The 22735-nt window shown below is 42.6% G+C and overlaps 1 protein-coding gene across 1 annotated transcript in view; it reads right to left on the bottom strand.

Annotated features, from left to right (window-relative positions):
* The window catches only part of LOC306769307 (Fc receptor-like protein 5), a gene marked incomplete at both ends in the record, with an annotated part of 253305 nt that extends 231034 nt beyond the window's left edge, over nucleotides 1–22271 (bottom strand). Inside the window, 2 exons of the mRNA XM_079257873.1 lie at nucleotides 16907–17170; nucleotides 22169–22271. Of these exons, the coding sequence (XP_079113999.1) occupies nucleotides 16907–17170; nucleotides 22169–22271 (367 nt within the window). The remainder of the gene's footprint in view (nucleotides 1–16906; nucleotides 17171–22168) is intronic.
* Between the last annotated feature and the right edge of the window lie 464 nt (nucleotides 22272–22735).

Below are 22735 nucleotides of genomic sequence, written 5' to 3'. Positions count from 1 at the left end.
AATACCAAAACCAACATGTTAGTAGTTTCTTCCTGTCCTGTAGAAAAGATTTTTTCAATGTCTTGCAGCTGTCTTCAGTTGGGTAAAAGAGGCATATGAACATGGCAAATGCATGGTTTTATCATGGCACAATCAGTCTTTGTAGACATGTTGTGGCTGCAGACAAAGAAAAAACATTAGAAGAGGCATGTTGTACTGTAGATAAGTTTACACCTCCTTCTACTCTCTTTTGTAATAGGGATTGTTCTCAGAACGACCACTTCAGTGGAAAATTGCTCTGGGCTCGGCTACAATGCCAGACAATGTCATGCAAATCAGGCATTTTGGGTGTTTTCCAGAACAGAGTGGAGAAATTCATTTGTTAAAGTAGTTCTTGATACGGGAAACATGCATCACAGCAAATCCAAATATAAGTAAAAATAACGGTTTATACAAAACAGCTCACACAGTTGCACAGTGTGCCTCCTTCTGTCCCACAATTTTGGATTGAATCAAACCCCACAGAGCATGACAATTTTTGGTTTTTGTGTAGCTAAATCATTTTTGACTATCATAATACTCAAATATAACTAATATTGTGCATCTTTTCTTATTACAGACCGCTTTGGTTTTGAGGCTCCTCTGGTTGCTGGTGGATCCAGGGGTCGACCACCCTACAGTACCACCAGGGAACAGCTGTCCTTTTTAAAATCTTGTGGATTTACTGCAAGACAAATGGCGGATGCAATGAATGTCTCTGTTTGCACAGTAAGGTCACGCCTAAGGTAATGTCTTAGCCTCTAAAGAGTAGCTCTTCCAACAGTAACTAATATAAAGTGCCCATTAAAAGAACACTAGGTATCTAGTGATGGGGCTGTAAGAAGCTCTGAGCACGTTTGGACCATTGTGTTGGTTCATTGTTCTATTCATTCATTATGCAAGCTGGTAACATCTTCAGGTGAAGTAGTGGATTTACTAGAATGTGATTAATGCTGACACATCCTGTGTGAACTTTAAGTTTTGTTTTATTGCAAAAAAATGACTGCTCTAGCTTGGTTTTATGGATTCCATGCCTTGTAAAGTGTGTCCTAATAATGTTGACCGCCTGCAGAAATCCTTGTACACCCAAAACCTATAAGAATTTAAAGAATATCTTATTATTGAGCACAAATTACAGAAAGGCCATAAAATTATTTTCTGTGTTTAATGAGGTAAATATATAATTATAATATGATGCGATATAAAGTGGGATATAATGTTGAAAGTGTTTTTGTATTTTTTTCCAGTGTGGTTATGTCACTTAAGCATGCTTGTTCGAAAACAAATGTTTCTCCTTGGAGAATGGTTTTGGTCTATTTATCATATTGGAGACTGTTGTCAATAAATGAAATATGCCAAAAATAGGTTATTACACAAACTAAATTACTGGGAATAGCATATAGCAGTTTTCATAATGTCACTCGGTTTCACTGTATCAACGCTCCCAGCATGCACCTGGTGGCCACAACATTTTGTGTCATTTTAAAAGATTAAATTGCCTTATTAACATTCCTAAAGAGACATTTAAAACTGATATTTTATTACTTTAGATATCAGGCTTAAGGTTGTCAGGTTTTTGAAATATGAAACATAACTTTTATAAATATAACTCTTTTATTATTATTGCAGTCTAAATAAATTAATATCTTAAAATGTACATCAATGCAACTTTCTTTTCCCTCTCAGTGAGTTCCAGCTTGGTCGATTATATGCTGACTTAAGTGATGCAGCTTTGGATGATATGGTGCGCAAATTGTAGCTGGTAATGCCATTTTAAATGCTTGTTTCCTTGTGTGCTTAAATCTGCACTGAAATCCAAATGACTGTTGCTAACCAGCTGCTGCATCAAGTACGTTTGGTCTCAGGGTTTGGTATGTCTGAGGAAAAGTTGGATCAAAGTGTCTGACCGAACTGCAGCTGAAAGGCATTTATAAACATATTACTGTGGGAACAGGAATAATAATAATAATAATAATAATAAAAAACCTCAAGATGTTCCCTGCACAAAAAAAATGTGTGAGGAAGGGTTCCACTGGTACGGCAGAATGTCCAGTTCTGGCTCAAGGAACACAAACTCAGAAAACCTGATGCAGGTCAAGCTTAAGGAACCACGATTAGTCTTCCACATATTTCGGCTCATGCTAAGTTTAGTCAAGCAGTGGAATATTTGGTGTGATGGGTCCTGTCTCCTGGTAGTGTTCAGGTTGTCATTAGGCTAACTGGCAGTCCAGAATTCTTCTTCTTCCAAATATTGCTTTCTTGCATGTATGACTAATAAAACATGGAAGAAAAAAAATATTAGAGAATAAAAATATACTTTAGTCTCAGTGGGGGAATTCATTCTGAACATGTAGGTTGACACAAATGCATTCAAATTTTCTTACAGAAAGCATACTGTGCAGTTAGAACAAGATTATATCATGGATGCTGGTATAGTGTTTAGAAATGGCAAACTTTAATCCTGGGTTTATTTTAAATGGCCATTCTTTACATTTTTAGACATTTAAGATGTTAAAATATATGTTTTTATTGTTGTGAAGCACTTTGTGACCTTGTGTCTATGAAAAGCGTTATATAAATAAAGTTTATCTTGTCTAAAACTGGTCAGATGCAAACAAACAGGAGGAAGACACGTTTAAAAACAGACTAACATTTGGAGTAAAATTCAAATGTTCGTCTCAAAAGAAGGTCTTTTATGTAGGCTATTGCTATAATAACAGGCTAGCTGGTCCATTTTCATTGATCCTCATAATAGTGGCGCAGTGAAGTTCGAGTCCTTTGAAAAGCAGCTTTGTTTTGCGTCGCCATCAGTCAGACCTGCTGACATCTGCTGTCACATGAGAGGAACTACAAGTGGATAAACAGCGTAGCTTCATTCAAATAACATTTGTGTAAACATAAACATAACTTGTTCTTAAAAGAAAAAAAGAGGTAAAAAAAAAAAAAAAACAACAAAAAACACATTTGTAACAATAATTTATTAAAATCACAAAAAGATTTTGAAAGAAAAGTTCTTGCGCATCCAAATTTGTATCTGCAATTCCAATCGCAATCACTGCGGTTGCGGATGAATTAATAACTTGGACATTCGTTCAAACTTTCATTTTGTGGCTCGTGTTTATTATCAGCTCTTCTTTACAGACCAAATTATTGTTAGCTTTTGTTTTGCTGACTGAATTTATACCAGGTATTGTACGAGCCATCAAAATGAGGGCTATGATAACCCTTGTACGAACCTCATGCCGCTAGTCGGAGTGCAGACTGTGTAAACTGTAACTACAAACATGATAAGTCGAGATCAAACAAAAGAAAATACAGCAGTGAACTATATATTTGATTACTTGACTTCGTTTATTTCAGTGTCATGCACAAAAGTGCCCAACAGGTACAACACAGGAGCAGAATGGCAGGTGTGTGTATGTATGTAGGCTACGTTCGCTCTTTCACCAAGGATCAGTGATCCTCTGATCATGACTGCCGAAGCACTGATTGGGTACAAAGTCTGAACATCCAGTGGCTGAGCAGTCAGAAGAAGCCTCTTAAAGATAAAATATGCATAAAACGCCACCGCACGTAATTTACGCCACCGCGCCTTCAGATTCACAACGCGATTGCGCGTAAAAAACGGCACATGCCGCTTTTTACGGTTTAGAATACGCCGTTAATTTACGTCCGATTTTTCATACTGTCGGCTTGCCATACCATTCCACGGTCGGACGTTTCAACGCTCTCAATGTTTTGCAAGACTTACAGGCCTGCAACGTGTTTTTTCCTGAGACTTCGGATCCGTGAGTTGGATCCGTGAGAGGGGGAGGGGGTGTTACAGAGTCATTATGTCTGCTAGTGAAGCAGATTTGGGGCACATAGGTGCCTTGTTACAACAATGAACTAAATCCACTAAACTAAACACATGATGATATGTTTTATATATTGATGCCAATCTCAAGGTCGATACATTTTGCTTGAAATTTCACAATTATTCAATGATTTTTTCCCCCTAACTACTGATCACAATTATTTAACACGGTACAGATTTGTCAAAATAAAAAAAAAACAAAAAAACATTTGTTATTCAACTGGCAGAACTGAGAAATTTAAATTCAATCTTTATGTTTGTCAACAAAATAAAATACATAAACAATGTAACAAAAAATTAAAATAACCATGTTTTCTCGTTTATTACATGATGTGTTTGAGAAAAATAAAGTCAATTGTGCAAATTAGCCAAACTAAAGCAAAAACTACTGTTGGTTGGCTCAAATTTACTTTGGCTTTTTGTACCTAAAATTCTGCTAGAAAAATATCGATCTCATCCCGCTTATTGATATGGTTTTGAAACTGTAGATATTTGCATCGATCCACCCAGCCATCTAGTTGGAAAGCAGCAGCACCGCTGTTCTCCCTGAAGTCTCCATACCCTGTTGTCTTCACACAGACCTGTTGGATGCTTCAAGAGGAGCTGCTGGACGTCACTTTAAGGCTCTGTAAGGTACACACACCTGCACCTGAAGAGGTCAGGTGTGTTTCTAACTCCTGCAGTCCAATCTTCTGCTCCATCAGGTCACAAGTCTGATTAAGAGCCAATTAAAGATGTCAAATGTCTGACAGGAAGTATTGTGGTGTTTTACAGGGAGCAGCTGTCTGATAAGAACGTCTCCAGTCTTTTCATCGCTGTGTAATTGACTTAAGACTTTTCACTGCTTTTCCTACAAAACAGAACAGCTCAGTGTATCTCACACACACACACACACACACATCAGCACAACAGGAAGAGTTCCATGTTTAAGTCAGGACTTGGATCAAATCACGGAGCTTCCAGTTGGAAGATGGATGTAGATGCATGGAGTTAAACCAAACACGCTGTCAACATTTAAAATGAGTGTACTGATGTTGTAACCTGCTTTGTTCTCCTGATAAATTTGACGTTGTTGCACCCTGGCCTCCAAAATGTGGAAAGAACATTTGCCTTTTTCTGATTTATTGCAGAAGTGCCGATGCAGGCATGCAAATCCCTCCTCCGTCTGTCATCCTGACACATGTCCAGCATTTATCACCCTGGAAGAGATTACATGTGGATCGGACAGCACTTAGCAGCAGTCTGGAGAAGCAGGAGCAGGACGAGCACAAGGTGAGCATCAGGAATTCGGATTTTATAATGTAAACCTTCAGAACCCTTCATTTCCCATCAGCCATTGCAGCGCTGAGTTTTGTGCCCATTAATGTTTACTTTAGTAATAAAGTGGTGGAACAAGTTCAGGTTGTGAAGATGTTGGTGTTTATTTGCAGCATTCCAATCAGTATTCTGATTGCTTGTCTCATATCTGTGTTGCTACGGTAACTGGCTAACACCTGTATGGTGTAGAAATACGTACCATGAACCACGCTGGTGACATCATTACATGAAGGAAACGAGTGGTTTTACTTTAGTTTGAAATGTAGACGGTCCAGATGGAGGCTGCAAACTTTCAGGTTTTGCTTTAAAGGATTAAATTTATGCCAGGACTCGTTTAATTTCCACCATAAAGTGTTTCTGTGCTTTATGAACCTATGTAAGCCATTCTCAATAATTTTACTTTACTTTTCAAGAAATATCACGATAAAAGATTTCTTCCATGGCAAAAAGACAGAAAAGGAGTTGCTGTCGTTGGCAGTCAAAAGAAAAGAAATTGTGAGTAAAACACCAAATCAGTCAATTAATAAAGCATTTTCCAATCCTGGTCCTTCCCATTGTCTCTAAAAGCTGCGTATTTTAGAGGCGACACCATTTTAACTCACCTGAATTAAATGAACAACTCATTAACAGGCATTTAAAGAACCTGATGAAGAAGTTTGTTAATCTGAATCTGGTGTGTTGGAGCAGGAACACCTCTAAGACATTCAGGGGAGACCTTTTCCAATACCAGGATTGGGAAACTGAACCAATATCAGGATGGACTGACTTTTAAAAAATGTATTCTGAAGTCATTATTCAACCCATTACTAAAATATTTTAAAAATAAAATAAATAAAACAATAAAAGATTAAAATAAATACAATAAGAAAATGAATGAATAACAAATTAAAAATATAATATACATATACATTTAAAACATAAATGAAGTTAATGAAAATTTACTTTTATAAAAAATTACATTAAATAATGAACCAATTTAAAACAATTAAAGATAAATGAAAAATCAATAAAGATTTTTAAAAACATTTATTAAAAAAACTACCATGTGGGCACCAGGGTGGTAGGTCCAGAGAGTCCAGATTTCATGGAAGTTTGTCAAACCAGATCAAAAAAGATTTTATCATTTGTCATTGGAGAGTTGTATGAAATCTGGTTAAACATGCCAAGTTGGGTGTAAAAATCTTTGTCAAAGAAATGAGCCAATTTACTTTAAATTAGCCAACTATGGCTCCTCGCAGACATCCCATTGAAACATACTCCTTCTGGAGACTCATTAATGACAAGTAGAGTCTTAAGACGGCCTGCGATGGACTGGCGTCCAGGTGTACCTGCCTCTGGCTCAATGATTGCTGGGATAGACTCCAGCTTCCTGCCACCGCGAACTGGAGAAGCGGTTTGGAAAAAGGATAGATGGATAGATGATGGATGGATGATGGATGGATGGATGGATGGATGGATGGATGGATGATGTATGTGTGATGGATAAATAGATGATGGGTGGATGGATGGATGGATGGATGGATGATGGATGGATGGATAGATGATGGATGGATGGATGGATGATGGATGGATGGATAGATGATGGATGGATGGATAGATGATGGATGGATGGATGGATGGATGGATGGATGGATGATGGATGGATGGATGGATGGATAAATAGATGATGGATGGATGGATGGATGATGGATGGATGGATGGATGGATGGATGGATGGATGATGTATGTGTGATGGATAAATGGATGATGGATGGATGGATGGATGATGGATGGATGGATGGATGGATGGATAAATAGATGATGGATGGATGGATGGATGGATGATGTATGTGTGATGGATAAATGGATGATGGATGGATGGATGGATGGATGATGGATGGATGGATGGATGGATGGATGATGTATGTTTGATGGATAAATAGATGATGGATGGATGGATGGATGGATGGACGGATGGATGATGGATGGATGGATGATGTATGTGTGATGGATAAATGGATGATGGATGGATGGATGGATGATGGATGGATGGATGGATGGATGATGTATGTGTGATGGATAAATGGATGATGATGGATGGATGGATGGATGGATGGATGATGTATGTTTGATGGATAAATAGATGATGGATGGATGGATGAAAGAGAGATGTACACACAACTTTGTGTCAAATTATGCAGACAAGTGATTTATGACTCCTGTGAGCCAATCAGAAGCTGCCACGTCATAAGTAGGCGCATCTTAGATGAGTGGAAGTGACGAAGGTCAGTCCCCCCTTCCACGTGAAATTCCCCCTCCCTGCACCACATGAATGTCCCTCGTGATCGTTAGTGACTGGCGAAGTCCCCCATGTATTTATGACGTGTTCGAATGAGTCGCTGAAAAAAGAATTAAAATAGAAGTGTAAGAGAAAGAGTAGTATTAAAATAAGGTAAAGAAAAGGTAAAAACATTTCTGTATCTCGCTCGTACACCGAAGTACAAAGAACTCTATGTGACAATGTGACATGCTTTAAAGCTAAGCTGTAAAGGTGTAACATTTCTATTCCTGCACACACACACACACACACACACACACACACACACACACACACAGCCATGGAAGAAATAAATAGGTTAATATAATCATTAAACCAGATTCCAACCGCGTTTGCTCATCCCATAGACAATAATGCAGTTCCTCTTCCGTCAGATTTTACCAACTTTGACCAGAAAGACGAGGCGTCGCTACACATAGATTCCCATGTCCCCGCTGCATTTCTGTGTCCGGTTGGATCAACGCCATCCAGTGCTGAAGAACAAGGCCCCCCTTCTTCTTAAGCACCGTCCAGAGGTCAGACCCCCTCAACCTGGAAGAGGAGCAGTCTGATGCTGAACCAGCAGCAGCAGCAGCAGCAGAAGGATCTGCTGTTGCTGCTGGTTCAGCGTTGGACAGCTCCTGTTCAGCGCGGCGGAAGCTGTCCGGCACTGATTCCCCAGATGCTCTGGAGATAAATGATGATTTAATTCTGCACTCTGGAGGAGTCCGAGTGAAGAAATAGCTTCGAGTGAAGCTCCTTCTTCTTCTCACACAAGTACAAGTAGAGTGTCCCGCGAGCGTTTTAATAATCACGAATTTGAGCCTGCCTTTCAGAGACATACCGGATCTTAGTCAATTTTATTCCAACGTGCAAAAAGTCATTCGAGATTTAGTAGACGAATCCGCAAGTAAACTGCAATGATCTTCTCCAAACAGAAATCCGAAGCCAAAGCGGTCATAACCACCTCTATTTCAACCAGCGTGGATGAAATAGTGTCTAGTTATGAAGAGTTACTGGACCGACTCATTCAGTCAAACGAAGGTATCGCTTCAGATTCCCACGTAGAGTTTATCACGCAGATAGTTAACAAGCCAACCGGCGGCGCTCAACGAAAACTTGAAAGAACGTTAGACTGCAAAATTATTCAGAAAAAAAGACGTCATCTCTTCACGGGACCGGTTGTGCTTTGCAAAAAGCTTAGCCTTCCTGATCTCCCCCCATTTCACAGATCTGCAACCTGCGTCGCTCGGCAGGGAGCTGCCGCATCAGGCCGGTCTCAACGACAATCCACCTTCAGCGACGTCCGTGAACTTGAGCTGATTATCAAGCGCAAAATTGTTATATTTTACAGAACACCCGAGCTGCGTCCTTTATCTATATTTTATCCATGTTCCTAGCTCTGAATCATTACGACGGGATTAAAAACCTTGCAGGATTCATCGGCGGAAAACACATTTGCTACTTTTGCTACAAATCGTAGGAAAACTCACACGCTCATACGTGTCCCGGTTATTGCTCCGTATGTAACGATTCTACCTGCATGCAGGATAAGTTGACCGTTGTTTTCTGCGCAGGTTGTAACAGGAGCTGCTGCACGGATTCATGTTTTATGAGGCATAAACAACCTAAGCCCTGCTCCTCGGCTCAAACAACCGGAGCTGACGCTGCTGCTGATAGCATCTCGCGGATTAACAGCCTGCAGCTCTTGTTTGTGGAGAGAACTGAACCGTTGTTGATCATCATGACTTGTTTAGATGCATTTTCAGAAAGCCAGCGGCTGCTTCACGAGCAGCAAGTCAAGAGTCAGTGAGCCGCATGCAGCTCGCGAGCCGCGCAATGAGGAACACGGCACTAAAAGCAGATCGTTGTTTCAAAACCACAAGTTGATAGTTGTATTTAGGTAAAATGTGCCAAATTCAAAATAAAACTTGGTAAAAATAGTTTGATCTGTAATGTTATCATATTTGTATTGGTGAGGTAACTTCAGAAAGAATGGGTCATTTATTACAACCTAATGAAATCTACACAGGTATAACAGCAGTAATAACCATCGTCACAATAGTGTTTACATAAACAGACTTGGTATCTGCAAATATCGGTATCAGCTGATATTGAAGTTTCAGATATCAGTGTCAGATCAGAACTCCAGCCAGATGCCCAACTGGATTTAGTTTCTCCCCCTAAAGAAGGTCCTTACCGTGCTTTTCTTACTCGGCAACGCAGAGCATTGCCCGTTTTCCCAGAGTCAGTAACTTTGTCAGGAAGACTTCAGTGCACAGCACACGGTGTGAAAGGACCAACAACTTGGTGGCTAAGTCCACTTCATGTCAGTCATTTCAGCTTACATAATTGTAATGAGTTACCCTGAGGATCCGTAATTCAGCCACACACAGGGAGTTCGGGACAAATGACCAGTTTATTGGTGGAGGAGTATGAACAGAAGATCAGTCCAGGGGAATGGTCTGCAGAAGAAACCAGGCAACAGCTGGGAGGTAAACAGGATGGCAAAATACTCGTCCAGGCAAAGACAAGGCTCAGAGATCCAAAGACAGGCAGGGTCGGTAACCAGAAGATCCGAAAGGTAGCGGTGTCCGTCGAGGGCAAGGCAAGGAGGGTAATCCAGGGGCATGAAGCAGAGGGTCGGCAACTGAGGAACAATCCGCAGAACTCTGGAACACAACTAGACATAGGTCTGATTATTATCTGGCAGAAAAGGAGGGATTGGAGGGAGCTTAAGTAGGCAGTGAGAGAAAAGGAAACCAGGTGAACTGAATGAGGTATCAGAGGCAATTAGGAAGCCAGCAGGTGGATCGAGTAATCAATGATGAGCGCCAGGAGATCAGGGTGGCAAAAACATGACACATAATGACAAACAGTTTTCTATGATCTGGTTTTATATGATCTATCCATCCATCTGTCCATTTATCTATCTATCTTTCCATGTATTCAGCCATCCATCTATCATCCATCTATCATCCATCTATCTTTCCATCCATTTATCTATCATCTGTCTGTCTGTCTATCCATCCATCTGTCCATCCATCCATCTATATTTCCATCCATCTATTCAGCCATCCATCTATCATCCATTTATCCATCCATCCATTTATCTATCTGTCTGTCTATCCATCCATCTATCATCCATCTATCCATCCATCCATCTATCTTTCCATCCATTTATCCATCCATCTGTCCGTCTATCTTTCCATCCATCTATTCAGCCATCCATCTATCCATCTATTCATCAGTTCAGCGGACGTGTGACTCTGAGAGGTAAGAAAGGAGCAACAGCTGGACAGACATGTTTCATGTTGGTGTCTGAACTTCCCGGTGCTGCAGCGGATCTGATTTTTTCATTGACATCATATTCTGCTGTAGAGATCTGACGATGCAGCCAGTGTTGACACATGTCACGCAGCTCCACTCAATTCAGAATTTACACTGCTGCTGCGTGCGACTGTTTGGTCCGATGGCATGTCACAGTGCTGTGGAGTCCAGACACAAGAATGTAACGACTCCAGAAACATTTCACGCTTGTGTCGGTTTTTTTTCCCCCTCTATAGCAGTGCTGCTTGTGCTGCGTGGAGCAGAAACTGCGCCGCGTGGAGCAGAAACTGCGCCGCGTGGAGCAGAAACTGTGCCGCGTGGAGCAGAAGCTGCGCCGCGTGGAGCAGAAGCTGCGCCGCGTGGAGCAGAAGCTGCGCCGCGTGGAGCAGAAGCTGCGCCGAGTGGAGCAGAAACTGCCGCGTGGAGCAGAAGCTGCGCCGCGTGGAGCAGAAGCTGCGCCGCGTGGAGCAGAAACTGCCGCGTGGAGCAGAAGCTGCGCCGCGTGGAGCAGAAGCTGCGCCGCGTGGAGCAGAAACTGCCGCGTGGAGCAGAAGCTGCGCCGCGTGGAGCAGAAGCTGCCGCGTGGAGCAGAAGCTGCGCCGCGTGGAGCAGAAACTGCCGCGTGGAGCAGAAACTGCGCCGCGTGGAGCAGAAGCTGCGCCGCGTGGAGCAGAAGCTGCGCCGCGTGGAGAAACTACTTTTTGCATATCCCATAATAACTTTGCTATTTTTCCAGGAGTTCATGTGTGACACATGTGGGAAAGGTACTTCTTTAACTTTTTTTATTTTACCTCATTTTAATAGTACTATTTCTCTTATACTTCTATTTGAATTCTTTTTTCAGCGACTCATTCAGACATGGCCCTACACGTCCCGGACACGCCAGAGAATGGAAGGAGGAGCGATGCCATGTCAGACACATCGCCCTGACATGCAGGAAGGCAGGACCAACTTACGTCACTTCCAGTCATCATGTGGTACAGGGGCGGGACTTCCCAAAATATAAGCCACCTGTTGTGGTGGGTGTTCTCTTGCCTCTGACACCGGACCGGACTGGATAAACAAAGCTGGTGGCAGCACAGTGGAGAAAAAATATTACAATACGTTGCTTATATTTAACAGAATAAAATGTTTGCTCACATTTATTCAGCTTTGCAACAATGCAGTGAATAACAAACATGACTTGCTTTCCCGACTCGTGTGATTTGGTGTTTTGCTTTGGTGAATGTCTCTGCTCTTTGCTTTGTGTCTTCCAGGCCACCTGGAAATAAAGACTGATGTTGGACAGACATGCAAGCTGATCTTTCCAAAGATCAGCAGCGATCAGGATTTCGAGTACCTGAAACAGAAGGCCAGCAGCGAATACGTTGGCGGTTGCAGAGATGGCAATGACCTAAAAGGTCTCGGCTCGTCGTTTTCAAACCGGATGAAGTGGAGCGACTGCAAGATGGCGAATGAAGGTTTCAGTCTAACTTTCCAGTCTGTGACCAGGAACCTCACAGGCTCAAACATCTGGAAAAGTGGTGGACAGGAAGGCTCCTTCCACCTGAATGTGACCATCCGAGGTGAGAATTTAATCAACATGCCAGGTTTCTCACATTCAATAAAATGCTTGAAATAAAACCTACAAAGAGGAAGAATTGGGGATGAAATTCTCCAACTCAGCTGCTGATGAGACACCAGAGCCCCCTAGTGGCCAAATAAGGAAACTACAGGAATCGAAACGACACATTTTTCCTTTTTAAGTGGGACAAGATCGTACTGTCATTCCTGATTCACTCTGAGGTAAAGAATAAAATGAAAAAGCTTCTGTTTTTTCTGTTGTCAGATCATCTGCACTGACTTTACATACCAACCTTCCAGCTTTATGACTTGTACATGTGCATGTGGTGGATACTTCCTCTTTTATTATGATTTTATTTGTGATCTTAATTATTTTATAATTCTGAACACCAATCGTCTTTATCTCCTCAAACTGAATGCAGTACACCAGACATGACTGGAAAACCAGATCTGAAGAAACGGGACAGAACCATCATCATCGTCATTAACCAACAGCTGTCAGTCATTATGTAGCCATGGCGACGACAGTGTTCTCATGTTTCCATATTCAAACCTGAAATTCTCAAAACTGAAGGAAAGTGCAGCTTATAGTTTGGTGTGTAATTATGAAGAACGGTTTGTAAAAGTCTCCAGTCTTCAAAGCGACTCATCCATGTCATTAGTTCGACAGGTTCAAATCTTTCACCATCTTAAAATGATGCTTTTAAATTAATGAGGACTTAAAATGTAGCGAAACGTAAATTATATAAAAGTGGAGGAATTGTGGAAACCTGACAGAAAACACCACGTGTACAGAGGAAGGAAACATCCAACCGCTCGTTGGTTTTGGTTGAACTAAATGGCTTTTCTTCTTTTTGCAGGTGGAGGCAACGAGACAAACGCTCTTCATCATCATCATCATCATCGCTGTCATTGTTATTGTCGTAATTGCGCTTATTTTATTTATAAAGTGCAAAACTTTATTGAAAAACAAATGTGATGTCTACAAGAAAAAGGTTCAAGAATATAACTTTTGTAAAATCGATGTAATTTAGTGATAAAATATCATTTTGAGTGAATTGTTATAAACAGGTTTAGCATGCAAACAAGTACAAAATCATGAGGATGTAAAAAATATATGGATGGTGTACTGAGTCGGAAATATTTAGCAAATTTTTCAATTTTTTCAATTCATTTTTCTTGTGGTTGTCTTGAAACGAGGGTTTGATCTTGTTTTCTGTTTGAATGTTTGGTTCTCAAATGTTTGTGATTCAATCTGCTGGAAAATTCCAATGAAGAAGCTTAATTTCTGTCATTATTCCTCTAACTAACGTGACCTGGCATCCGACTTTTTTCTCATCACAACCAGAATTTACAACGACCATGGTGTCAGTTTGTTTCTATCCTAACAATATAACTCAGGTAAATACACTTGGAATGAGAGAATATTGTCATCTTGTCTTTGGGAACATGGCTGTGGCTGGTGCGCAGACAAAGACCTTGTTTCCCTTTCGGCTTGTCGCTCTGAAGCGGTCGCCACGACGAATCATCGCTCGGGTGAATTGGCACCCCTTACACCGGATGCCCTTCCTGACGCAACCTTCTACATTTATCTGGGCTTGGGACCGGACCTCATAGAGCCATCATGACCCCCTCGGGGCTGCAGCAGCGTCGAGGAACAGGACTCAAACCTACACGACAAACTGTACCACCTGCCAACCCCGTCCACAAGACAAAAATGTCGATTACAAATCAATTTGACAGCATTTGTCTGTTTTTCTTTTAGTGTTGTGAGTTTTTGACTTGACCTATCATTAAATCCTTTGGTTGACCCAAACCGCTGTGGTTGATTTAACCAGTAAAGGAAACCAATCACCTTTCAGCTGCAACCATAGCAACATCTGTTTTCATGTGGTCAGATGTTTCTGCTGATTACTAAACCAGACGAGATTTTAGTCCATGGATACGATGACAAGGCAGCAATTAGTCTCAAGGCAACTTTATTTATACGGCGACTTTTAAGCATTTACAGTTTGACTCTGAGCTCTTTATAAAGAAAAAACTGAAGTTAAAGAAATTTCCAATCAAGTTGGACTTTTTAAAAACAGCAGGAAAACATGAACATCCAGCAGGATATACAGTAAGTGCCATTTCAGGAATAATATCTGGTGGCATCATCATCACCTCACATGCCCAGCCAGCCAGGCAGAGTCGTTGCCATGGAGATGGGAAAATCATTTCTTATTGACGCAGGAAACTAGAAAAGCACCATGGAGGGGTCAGACGTCCACCAACCGGCTCATTTCCAGCAGATAGTCTGGTCCTACAGCCATCTTACATGGATCCACTGTCAGATTCCAGATCTCACTGCTCTGATGAAATGTTCCTGTTCTGGATGGTAGAATCCAGAAGGTTGTTCCTGTTCTGGATGGTAGAATCCAGAAGGTTGTTCCTGTTCTGGATGCTAGAATCCAGAAGGTTGTTCCTGTTCTGGATGGTAGATTCCAGAAGGTTGTTCCTGTGCTGAATGCTAGAATCCAGAAGGTTGTTCCTGTGCTGAATGCTAGAATCCAGAAGGTTGTTCCTGTTCTGGATGGTAGAATCCAGAAGGTTGTTCCTGTTCTGGATGGTAGATTCCAGAAGGTTGTTCCTGTGCTGAATGCTAGAATCCAGAAGGTTGTTCCTGTTCTGGATGGTAGATTCCAGAAGGTTGTTCCTGTGCTGAATGCTAGAATCCAGAAGGTTGTTCCTGTTCTGGATGGTAGATTCCAGAAGGTTGTTCCTGTGCTGAATGCTAGAATCCAGAAGGTTGTTCCTGTTCTGGATGGTAGAATCCAGAAGGTTGTTCCTGTTCTGGATGCTAGAATCCAGAAGGTTGTTCCTGTTCTGGATGGTAGAATCCAGAAGGTTGTTCCTGTTCTGGATGCTAGAATCCAGAAGGTTGTTCCTGTTCTGGATGCTAGAATCCAGAAGGTTGTTCCTGTTCTGGATGGTAGATTCCAGAAGGTTGTTCCTGTGCTGAATGCTAGAATCCAGAAGGTTGTTCCTGTGCTGAATGCTAGAATCCAGAAGGTTGTTCCTGTTCTGGATGCTAGAATCCAGAAGGTTGTTCCTGTGCTGAATGCTAGAATCCAGAAGGTTGTTCCTGTTCTGGATGCTAGAATCCAGAAGGTTGTTCCTGTTCTGGATGCTAGAATCCAGAAGGTTGTTCCTGTTCTGGATGCTAGATTCCAGAAGGTTGTTCCTGTGCTGAATGCTAGAATCCAGAAGGTTGTTCCTGTTCTGGATGCTAGAATCCAGAAGGTTGTTCCTGTTCTGGATGCTAGAATCCAGAAGGTTGTTCCTGTTCTGGATGCTAGAATCCAGAAGGTTGTTCCTGTGCTGAATGCTAGAATCCAGAAGGTTGTTCCTGTGCTGAATGCTAGAATCCAGAAGGTTGTTCCTGTTCTGGATGCTAGAATCCAGAAGGTTGCTGGGATCCACATCTATCTTTTATATCTTGGAAAACCTGTTGGGAACTTTCATTCATTATCCAAACCGCTCAATCCAATCCAGGGTTGCGGGGAAGCTGGAGCCTATCCCAGCAGTCTTTGGGCGAAAGGCAGGGTACACCCTGGACAACTCGCCAATCCATCCCAGGGCAACTGTTGGGAACTTCTCACCATTTATTGTGGAGTTTTATGCAGATATTGAAAATGGTCCAATGTTACAATGAGGAAGAATCCTTCACAACATTCCTGCATCCAGATGCTGATCCAGATCTAAGTTGGAGTAAAACTTGTTCTCAGTGACATCATGAAGATCTGTCCTGTGGTTTTTATCTAAAAATGCAAACAGACAAAAACATAACCTGCTGGGTGGAGGTAAAGAGAGTCAGCGATTGACTGATTAATTGGTAGTTACCCTTGTCTTCCTCGATATAAAGACACCATGAGGAGAGTGGAGGTGAAGTACGGACAGAACACCAGCAGCTGGAGGAGCACCATGAAGCCAACATGGAGGGAGGATGAAGCGGGGGGCGGAGCTCCTACTGAGGGCGACACTGATGCAGGAGGCGGAGCTTCTGTAGGGGGAAGGGCTACGTCAGTGGCCTGGGCTACAATCCTCAGAAAGGTTGTAGTTGTCGGGGGGGTTATGGTTGGAGGTTTACCTGCAGAGAGAATCCCACCTGGTCAGGTGACTGTGTGGATGAAAGAAGTGTTGAAATGAGAGTGAAGCTCCTCACCTGTGACAGAGATCCAGCTGGGTGGAGACTCTCCATGACTGCTGATGCTACACCTGTAGAGACCTTCACCAGACCTGTTAACATGGTGGAGGGTCATGTGACCTGTAGACTCAGTCCTGATGAGGGAGCCATCTTTATAGAAAGCAGCTGGGAGGTTGGAGCTAATTTCTGATTGACAGCTCAGAGTGAGGTCATCTCCCTCCATCACAGGGAGGACAGGACTCTGCAGGATCACTGGTCCACCTCAACACAGAGACAAACTCCAGCATTTCATCCATTTCCACACAGCTTCATCACCACTAACTCCACAGTCTCATCTTACCAGTGACAGTCAGGTTGATGCTGTTACTGGTTGCTCCCTCTCTGGACTCACACCAGTACACTCCAGTGTCCCATTCAAGCACCAGACTGTTGTGACAAGAGGAAGGCAGAGGTTTTCCCCATCCTGTCCCACACTGAGACACGCTTCCTTCAGTGGTTTTTCTCCTTACAGTCCACCCAGCAGAGCCGTCGTCGTCCTCACAGCTCAGAGACACGGATGCTTCAGTAAAAAACTGTGATGTGCTGGGAATGATGGTCAGACGGGCTGTTTGAGGGACACGAGAACAAAGTTCATCTTCATCTCTACGCATCAGACATGACATACATAAGCTTATCCAGATGTTTCTTTTTCAAGTAAAAGATGTCCTGGCAAAATAATATCTACTGGTTTTTCTGGCAGTAGATTAATTAATTCATTTTCCTAACCGCTTAATCCAATGAAGGGTCATGGGGAAGCTGGAGCCTATCCCAGCAATCTGTTGGTACACCCTGGACAGCTCTCCAGTCCATCGCAGGGCCACACAGAGACAAACAGCCACCCACACTCACTCCTAGGGGCAATTTAGTGTAGCCAATCAGCCTAACATGCATGTCATTGGACGGTGGGAGGAAGCGGGAGTACCCGGAGAGAACCCACGCATACACGGGGAGAACATGCAAACTCCACACAGAAAGACCACTGACCAAACCTTGCCCCAGCCAAGGATCGAACCAGCGACCTTGGAGGACAGTGTGACCTTTCCATCGTCCTGCCACATGCATATTACACATGACGCATAGATGAGGCTAAAGATGGAGGTGTTGCAGTGTTTTCTAATCCTGAACGTGCTGGAGGGGATCTGTACACGGGAAACTTCTGCTTATACTCGTATTATGTTCCCGACCCAACACTTTAACTTCTATCTGTGCTTTTTCTCATCTTCACTGAATGAAGAGCATCTTCCTCACATCAGCAACGAGGCGCTTTCTCCATGATCAGGTCAGGGACCAGGAACCAGGACCAGGACCACTGATGCTGCAGAGCGGCACCAGCACTGCAGGAGTCTTTAGCATCATCAATACTGGCTAAAAACTAAGCAGTTAGGAAGTATAACTGTTACCTGTCTGGAAAAGAAGCATAAAACGCTGCTGGCATGTAAAGCAGAGTGGATGAAAACAGCAGAGGAAATGGTTGCTGCCATTTCCTGTGGGCTTGTGGTTAAACGTGAAGTTACAAAGAATCGGAGGTGTTTATGCTCCTCTATGAGTCATAGATCTAGCATTAAACTTCTAAATAAGGTTCTGGCCTATTTCTATATGTAACAGGCTCATAAGTTTCAGGTTGCAGATGTGAGAACCACAGTGACGGGAAGCGAGACCATTTAGCTTCTTTCTTCCCACAGCTGGCGTGCTTCGCCTCGGTCCGCCTTCCACATGTAGTCAGAAGTATCAAACAGCTTCTTCACACTGAGCACCAGGCTTGATGTCAACATTACATCCTGTTTTTGTCCTCATCAATACCTCTGGATAAGTGTCGACCCCTTTCTGATCAAACTGTTCAGTTAATCATCAACTGGTCCAAATCCGGGCCACTTCTGGCACTTGTGGTTCAGTTAGGGGACTAACGAGTCTCCCGTAGGCCAGATGTGGACCAGATGTCAGTTGCCTGTCTGGCCTGGACAGCGGATAGTGTTTTGTGGGCTACGTTTCTGTCATACAGAGGGTCTTCCTTTCATTGACTTCCTGGTGGATGACATGTTGTGGTCATGTGACCGAGCGTTGACTTAAGGTCCATTTCTGCACATAAACGTCTGTTTCAGACGTTCTCATACGACATCATATTTCCATGCGTCTTCCACGTTGTCATGGTTGTTAAGTCAGATCATCCACTAGGGGGCAGTGGTGAGTTCAGCAGTCACTTCCCTTTTTTAACATCCGCTCTCACGTTGTTTACAACCACCCTAAAACACTAGAAGAAGAAAACCACAGTCTTCTTTTGGGGCTTTTTATTGGTGGTTTATGAAGGCTTCTTCCTGTTTCTCTTCTTCTTCTCTAGTTTGTTCCTTTAGCTGGAACTCAACACTGCCCCCGTGGTATCGCTCCGTTTTCTGCACCGAGGGATGGAGAGCTAAGCCTCCTGAAAACGGACCAAATTATTTCACCAAATGATGATTTCAGGAATCATGAGAGAAAAGCTGACTTACCCTGGTTTGTTGTGCAGCACGGCAGCAAGCTCAGAACTGCAGAGAAAACTCAGGTTAGTTTGAGCTTTGTGATGCATGAAACGTTTCAGCATTTCCTTGTGGATGTTGATGAGTCATGACGCAGAACAACAGAAGGAGGGGCGCTAGCTGGCATTAAAATATTGGGCCAAAAGCTCCATTTCCACCACATGGCCCGGCTCGGTACGGGGTGGGTTGGGAGGATAAACCTAAAGCCACATTACAATCCATGGATCCTCAGAGTAATCTTTACACGTCGTATCGTCTGGTCGTTTCGAGATGTAGCTGCATCGTTCTGATGTTTATGTTCATCCTGAAAGTTTTTAGTTTTCTTTTTTAGGCAAGCCTGACATCTTCTTATTTTTGCTTTGTGCCATCATGATTTATTTTTCACCATTAACACTGATATTTACACCGGAACAAATGTCTTTTTACGATTCAGGGACAGCTGATACCAAGCGTTTTCCTGCCGATACGATACCATGTTGATGTCGATATTTCTTTCCCTTTAATCATTTTAGAGATTTGTGTTAATATCTTCATTGCAAAAACAATATGATTTATAGATCAAACTAAAAAACATCAGTAGTTGAAAGAAATGTTTTAAAAACAAGTTAGATTATATTGATGATGAAATAAACCAAAAACAGGATAAACTAAAAGACATTTAAAATGATCAAATAATTAAACTGCAGAATCTGAAATTCTTCACATTTATTTAATGCTAAATAAAATAAGTAAAAGTAATATAATAAATACCATAAAACATAATAATAATAATAACATGCAATAACCTGCATGTTAAAGCAGTTAAATATCAAAACAAAACCTCTTCATCACCAACAGCAGCAGCTTCATCTTCATCACATGTTGACAGCTGATTGGCTGCCATGATCATGTGACACAGAAGAAACCACTGTTTCTGGGCTTCACCTGCAGATTGTAGGGATGTTTTACTCTCTGATATGTCTGTTAATCCAGAAAACCATGAAACATGTAAAATAAACAAGCATAAAAAGCCATAAAATAATTTCAGGTCACGAAGACGTCGTTGGCTGAGAGCAGTTTGGATGTCTGGCTTCCTCCTCGTCGTCTCTGCTTTACATCATGGAAAGACATGTTGACATGACGGCTTCCAAGCTCGTTCTTTAGCAAGTGACGACATGCTTTGATGATGTCATCAAGCGTGCTGATAGACGTCTACCTGAACGTTAAATGTTGCTCAGAAACTGCCGCAGGATTTATTGCAAACGGTGCCAAAAAAAAACCCAAATATGTCCAAATATACACGACATGTCTCATATTTTGACATTTCGAGTGAGATGAGACGTATCTGAAAAGTTTGATATGTAATATCTCCTTGTTGTGTAAAAGTTTTGTCTTCAGTAAAGTTATAGTAAAAACCCACACTGATTATGTCTGATGCTGCATTTTCATGCCGATATCGCTCGATATGATATGAAACATCTGTTGCCAAAAACACTCCGAGGTGAAAATGTCTTGTTTTGTATCAGCAGTGGAAAAGGAACAAATTCAGTATTTTGAGTGGCTGATATCGAAGTATCGATCTATCCGTCCCTACCATGACTCCAACCGTCTCTAGAAAGACTTCTGGTTGCTGAAATTCTCCTTTCTTCACGGGACATTTTCACAAAGGAGCCGAAACAACAGGGAGAAAACTCCAACACCAGTTAGAACTGGTCCAAGAACAAGTTGCCGTGCTTGTAACCAGGTCAGAGAAAACTCACAAGGTGAAACTCTTTAATGAGCGTCACCAGAACACGTCGGAGTCGCTGAAACTTCATAGAACAGTGTACAAAACCAACAGAACCCAGAAAACCGGTCATTTCCTGGTTTTTTGTTGTCTTTTTGATACTTTCCCCAGACGGAGTGTACTTACAGAGCAGCCGCAGCAGCAGCAGCGATGCGTCCTCCATCCTGCTGCTTGGTGTTATCAGACCCACGCTTCCGTCAGTTCGTTGTCTCAACTTCCTGATGTTCCGCCTCCTCGCTGAGACAAAGGCTCGTGGTTTCCTCGCTGCTCATCAGGAACGTTTCTTCGTGTCATCAGGGAGAAAATAAATGAGCTTTGTGGGGATCTGTGTGGTCTCTCCTCATCTCAACACGCAGGAAACGACTTGCTTAGTTTCCCAGAGAAACATGAAGTGAGACAGCGAGAGATGTGCTTTCTCTCCACTTCCCACCAACGCTTCAGTACTTTTTATAAAGATTCACCTGCAGCACGTATGGAAGCGTTAACGCTCATGTTGGAGCTAAAACAAAAGACAATGAGTGGAACAGAAATCTGCACTTTTCCAGAGAATGATGATGAAGATGAGGACCAGGACAGAGGCAGAGAACAACATGGCAGAAAGGCGACGCTTCCTGAACGCAGCTCGGCTAACAGGAACGGAAACTGACGCGACCGCGTTCCTGCATGTTGCTAGTTTCACTGTGGTTGGAAAGAAAACCTGCAGCTGCATGGTGTTTCCTTACTCTTTGTCTCTGACAGTCAGGACTCTGAACCTCGCCGTCAGAGTCGCTGCGTTTCCATGACTACCAGAACTGCACAAAACTAAAGTATGACCATTAAAAAGTTAGTTATGGAAACTTTTTCAGGCGTGTTGGTGTTGAACGTATGAGCTAAGGCTGTAGTTGCATTTACGTGATCCTGGATGTGATGTAGGAAGTCACATGAGCAGTTTATTTAAACTAAATGTACCGCTACGTGTGGACGGGGGAGAGATGGAAATCTTTTCACAAATAATTAACCCTTTTACGCATGGCGACACTACAGAAGACACATCTTCAAATTTCATGTTCTGTGATAAAATAAAAAATGGAAAAGAGATAAAAAAGTAAACAAAGTCGAGCTGTTGTGTCAGGGGAAGAGGTTCAAGGGATCGGCTGTTTATTTTAATGAGCACCTCTGAAAGAAGAAAAAACTAAAAAAGTCAAAGTGCATTGTTTTTTATCAGCCTTAACGTAGCAGGAGGAACATTTTCCCCCTCCTGTTGCGTCGCTGTAGTCGCTGTCTCTTTAACAGCATGAGGTGGCCGGACCTGGAAGGGAGATCTCAGCTGCAAGTTCAGCATGCAGACAAGCCCCGCCCACTTCCTGGTTGCATCTCCTCTGTGCTGCAGGTATGGTCTTCTTTCCTGGCATATCTGGTGGTTTTTGAAGAAGTCATTTGCAGCATACACACCTCCCAGTAAAGGCCTTACTTCTGGTGTGTATGTTTACCTTGATGGTAACCTACAAGCTGCCAGTAGTCATGTGACGTGTGCTTCTAAGGAGAGCTGAGCTGGAAGAAAAGCCCCAAGCTGGTCATTCCTGTCTGGACATCACTAACATCGCTGGACTGGTATGTATGTCGGCTTTTTCTTGTGGCTGTTTTCTCCTCCTCAGGTTTCTGACCTTTTCCTGCCTCCTATGTTGCCTGGGCCTCAGTCTGTCCCTGCTCCGTCTCAGAGCAGCCTGCTGCCACCACCGTGGCCTGCTAGCTCGGCCAAGGCCTCAAACTCTTCTGCTGCTTTGCCTGTGTCTTAGCTTGCTTTGAAATTGCTGCAACTTTGCTTATTTTTCTATATTTGTAAGCTGAGTTATATTTGAACAGTCCCTGAGCGCCC

The sequence above is a fragment of the Telmatherina bonti genome (assembly GCF_933228915.1).
Source record: "Telmatherina bonti genome assembly, chromosome: 18".
Classification (NCBI taxonomy): Eukaryota; Metazoa; Chordata; class Actinopteri; order Atheriniformes; family Telmatherinidae; genus Telmatherina; species Telmatherina bonti.
This window is presented reverse-complemented; position numbering and strand designations above follow the sequence as displayed.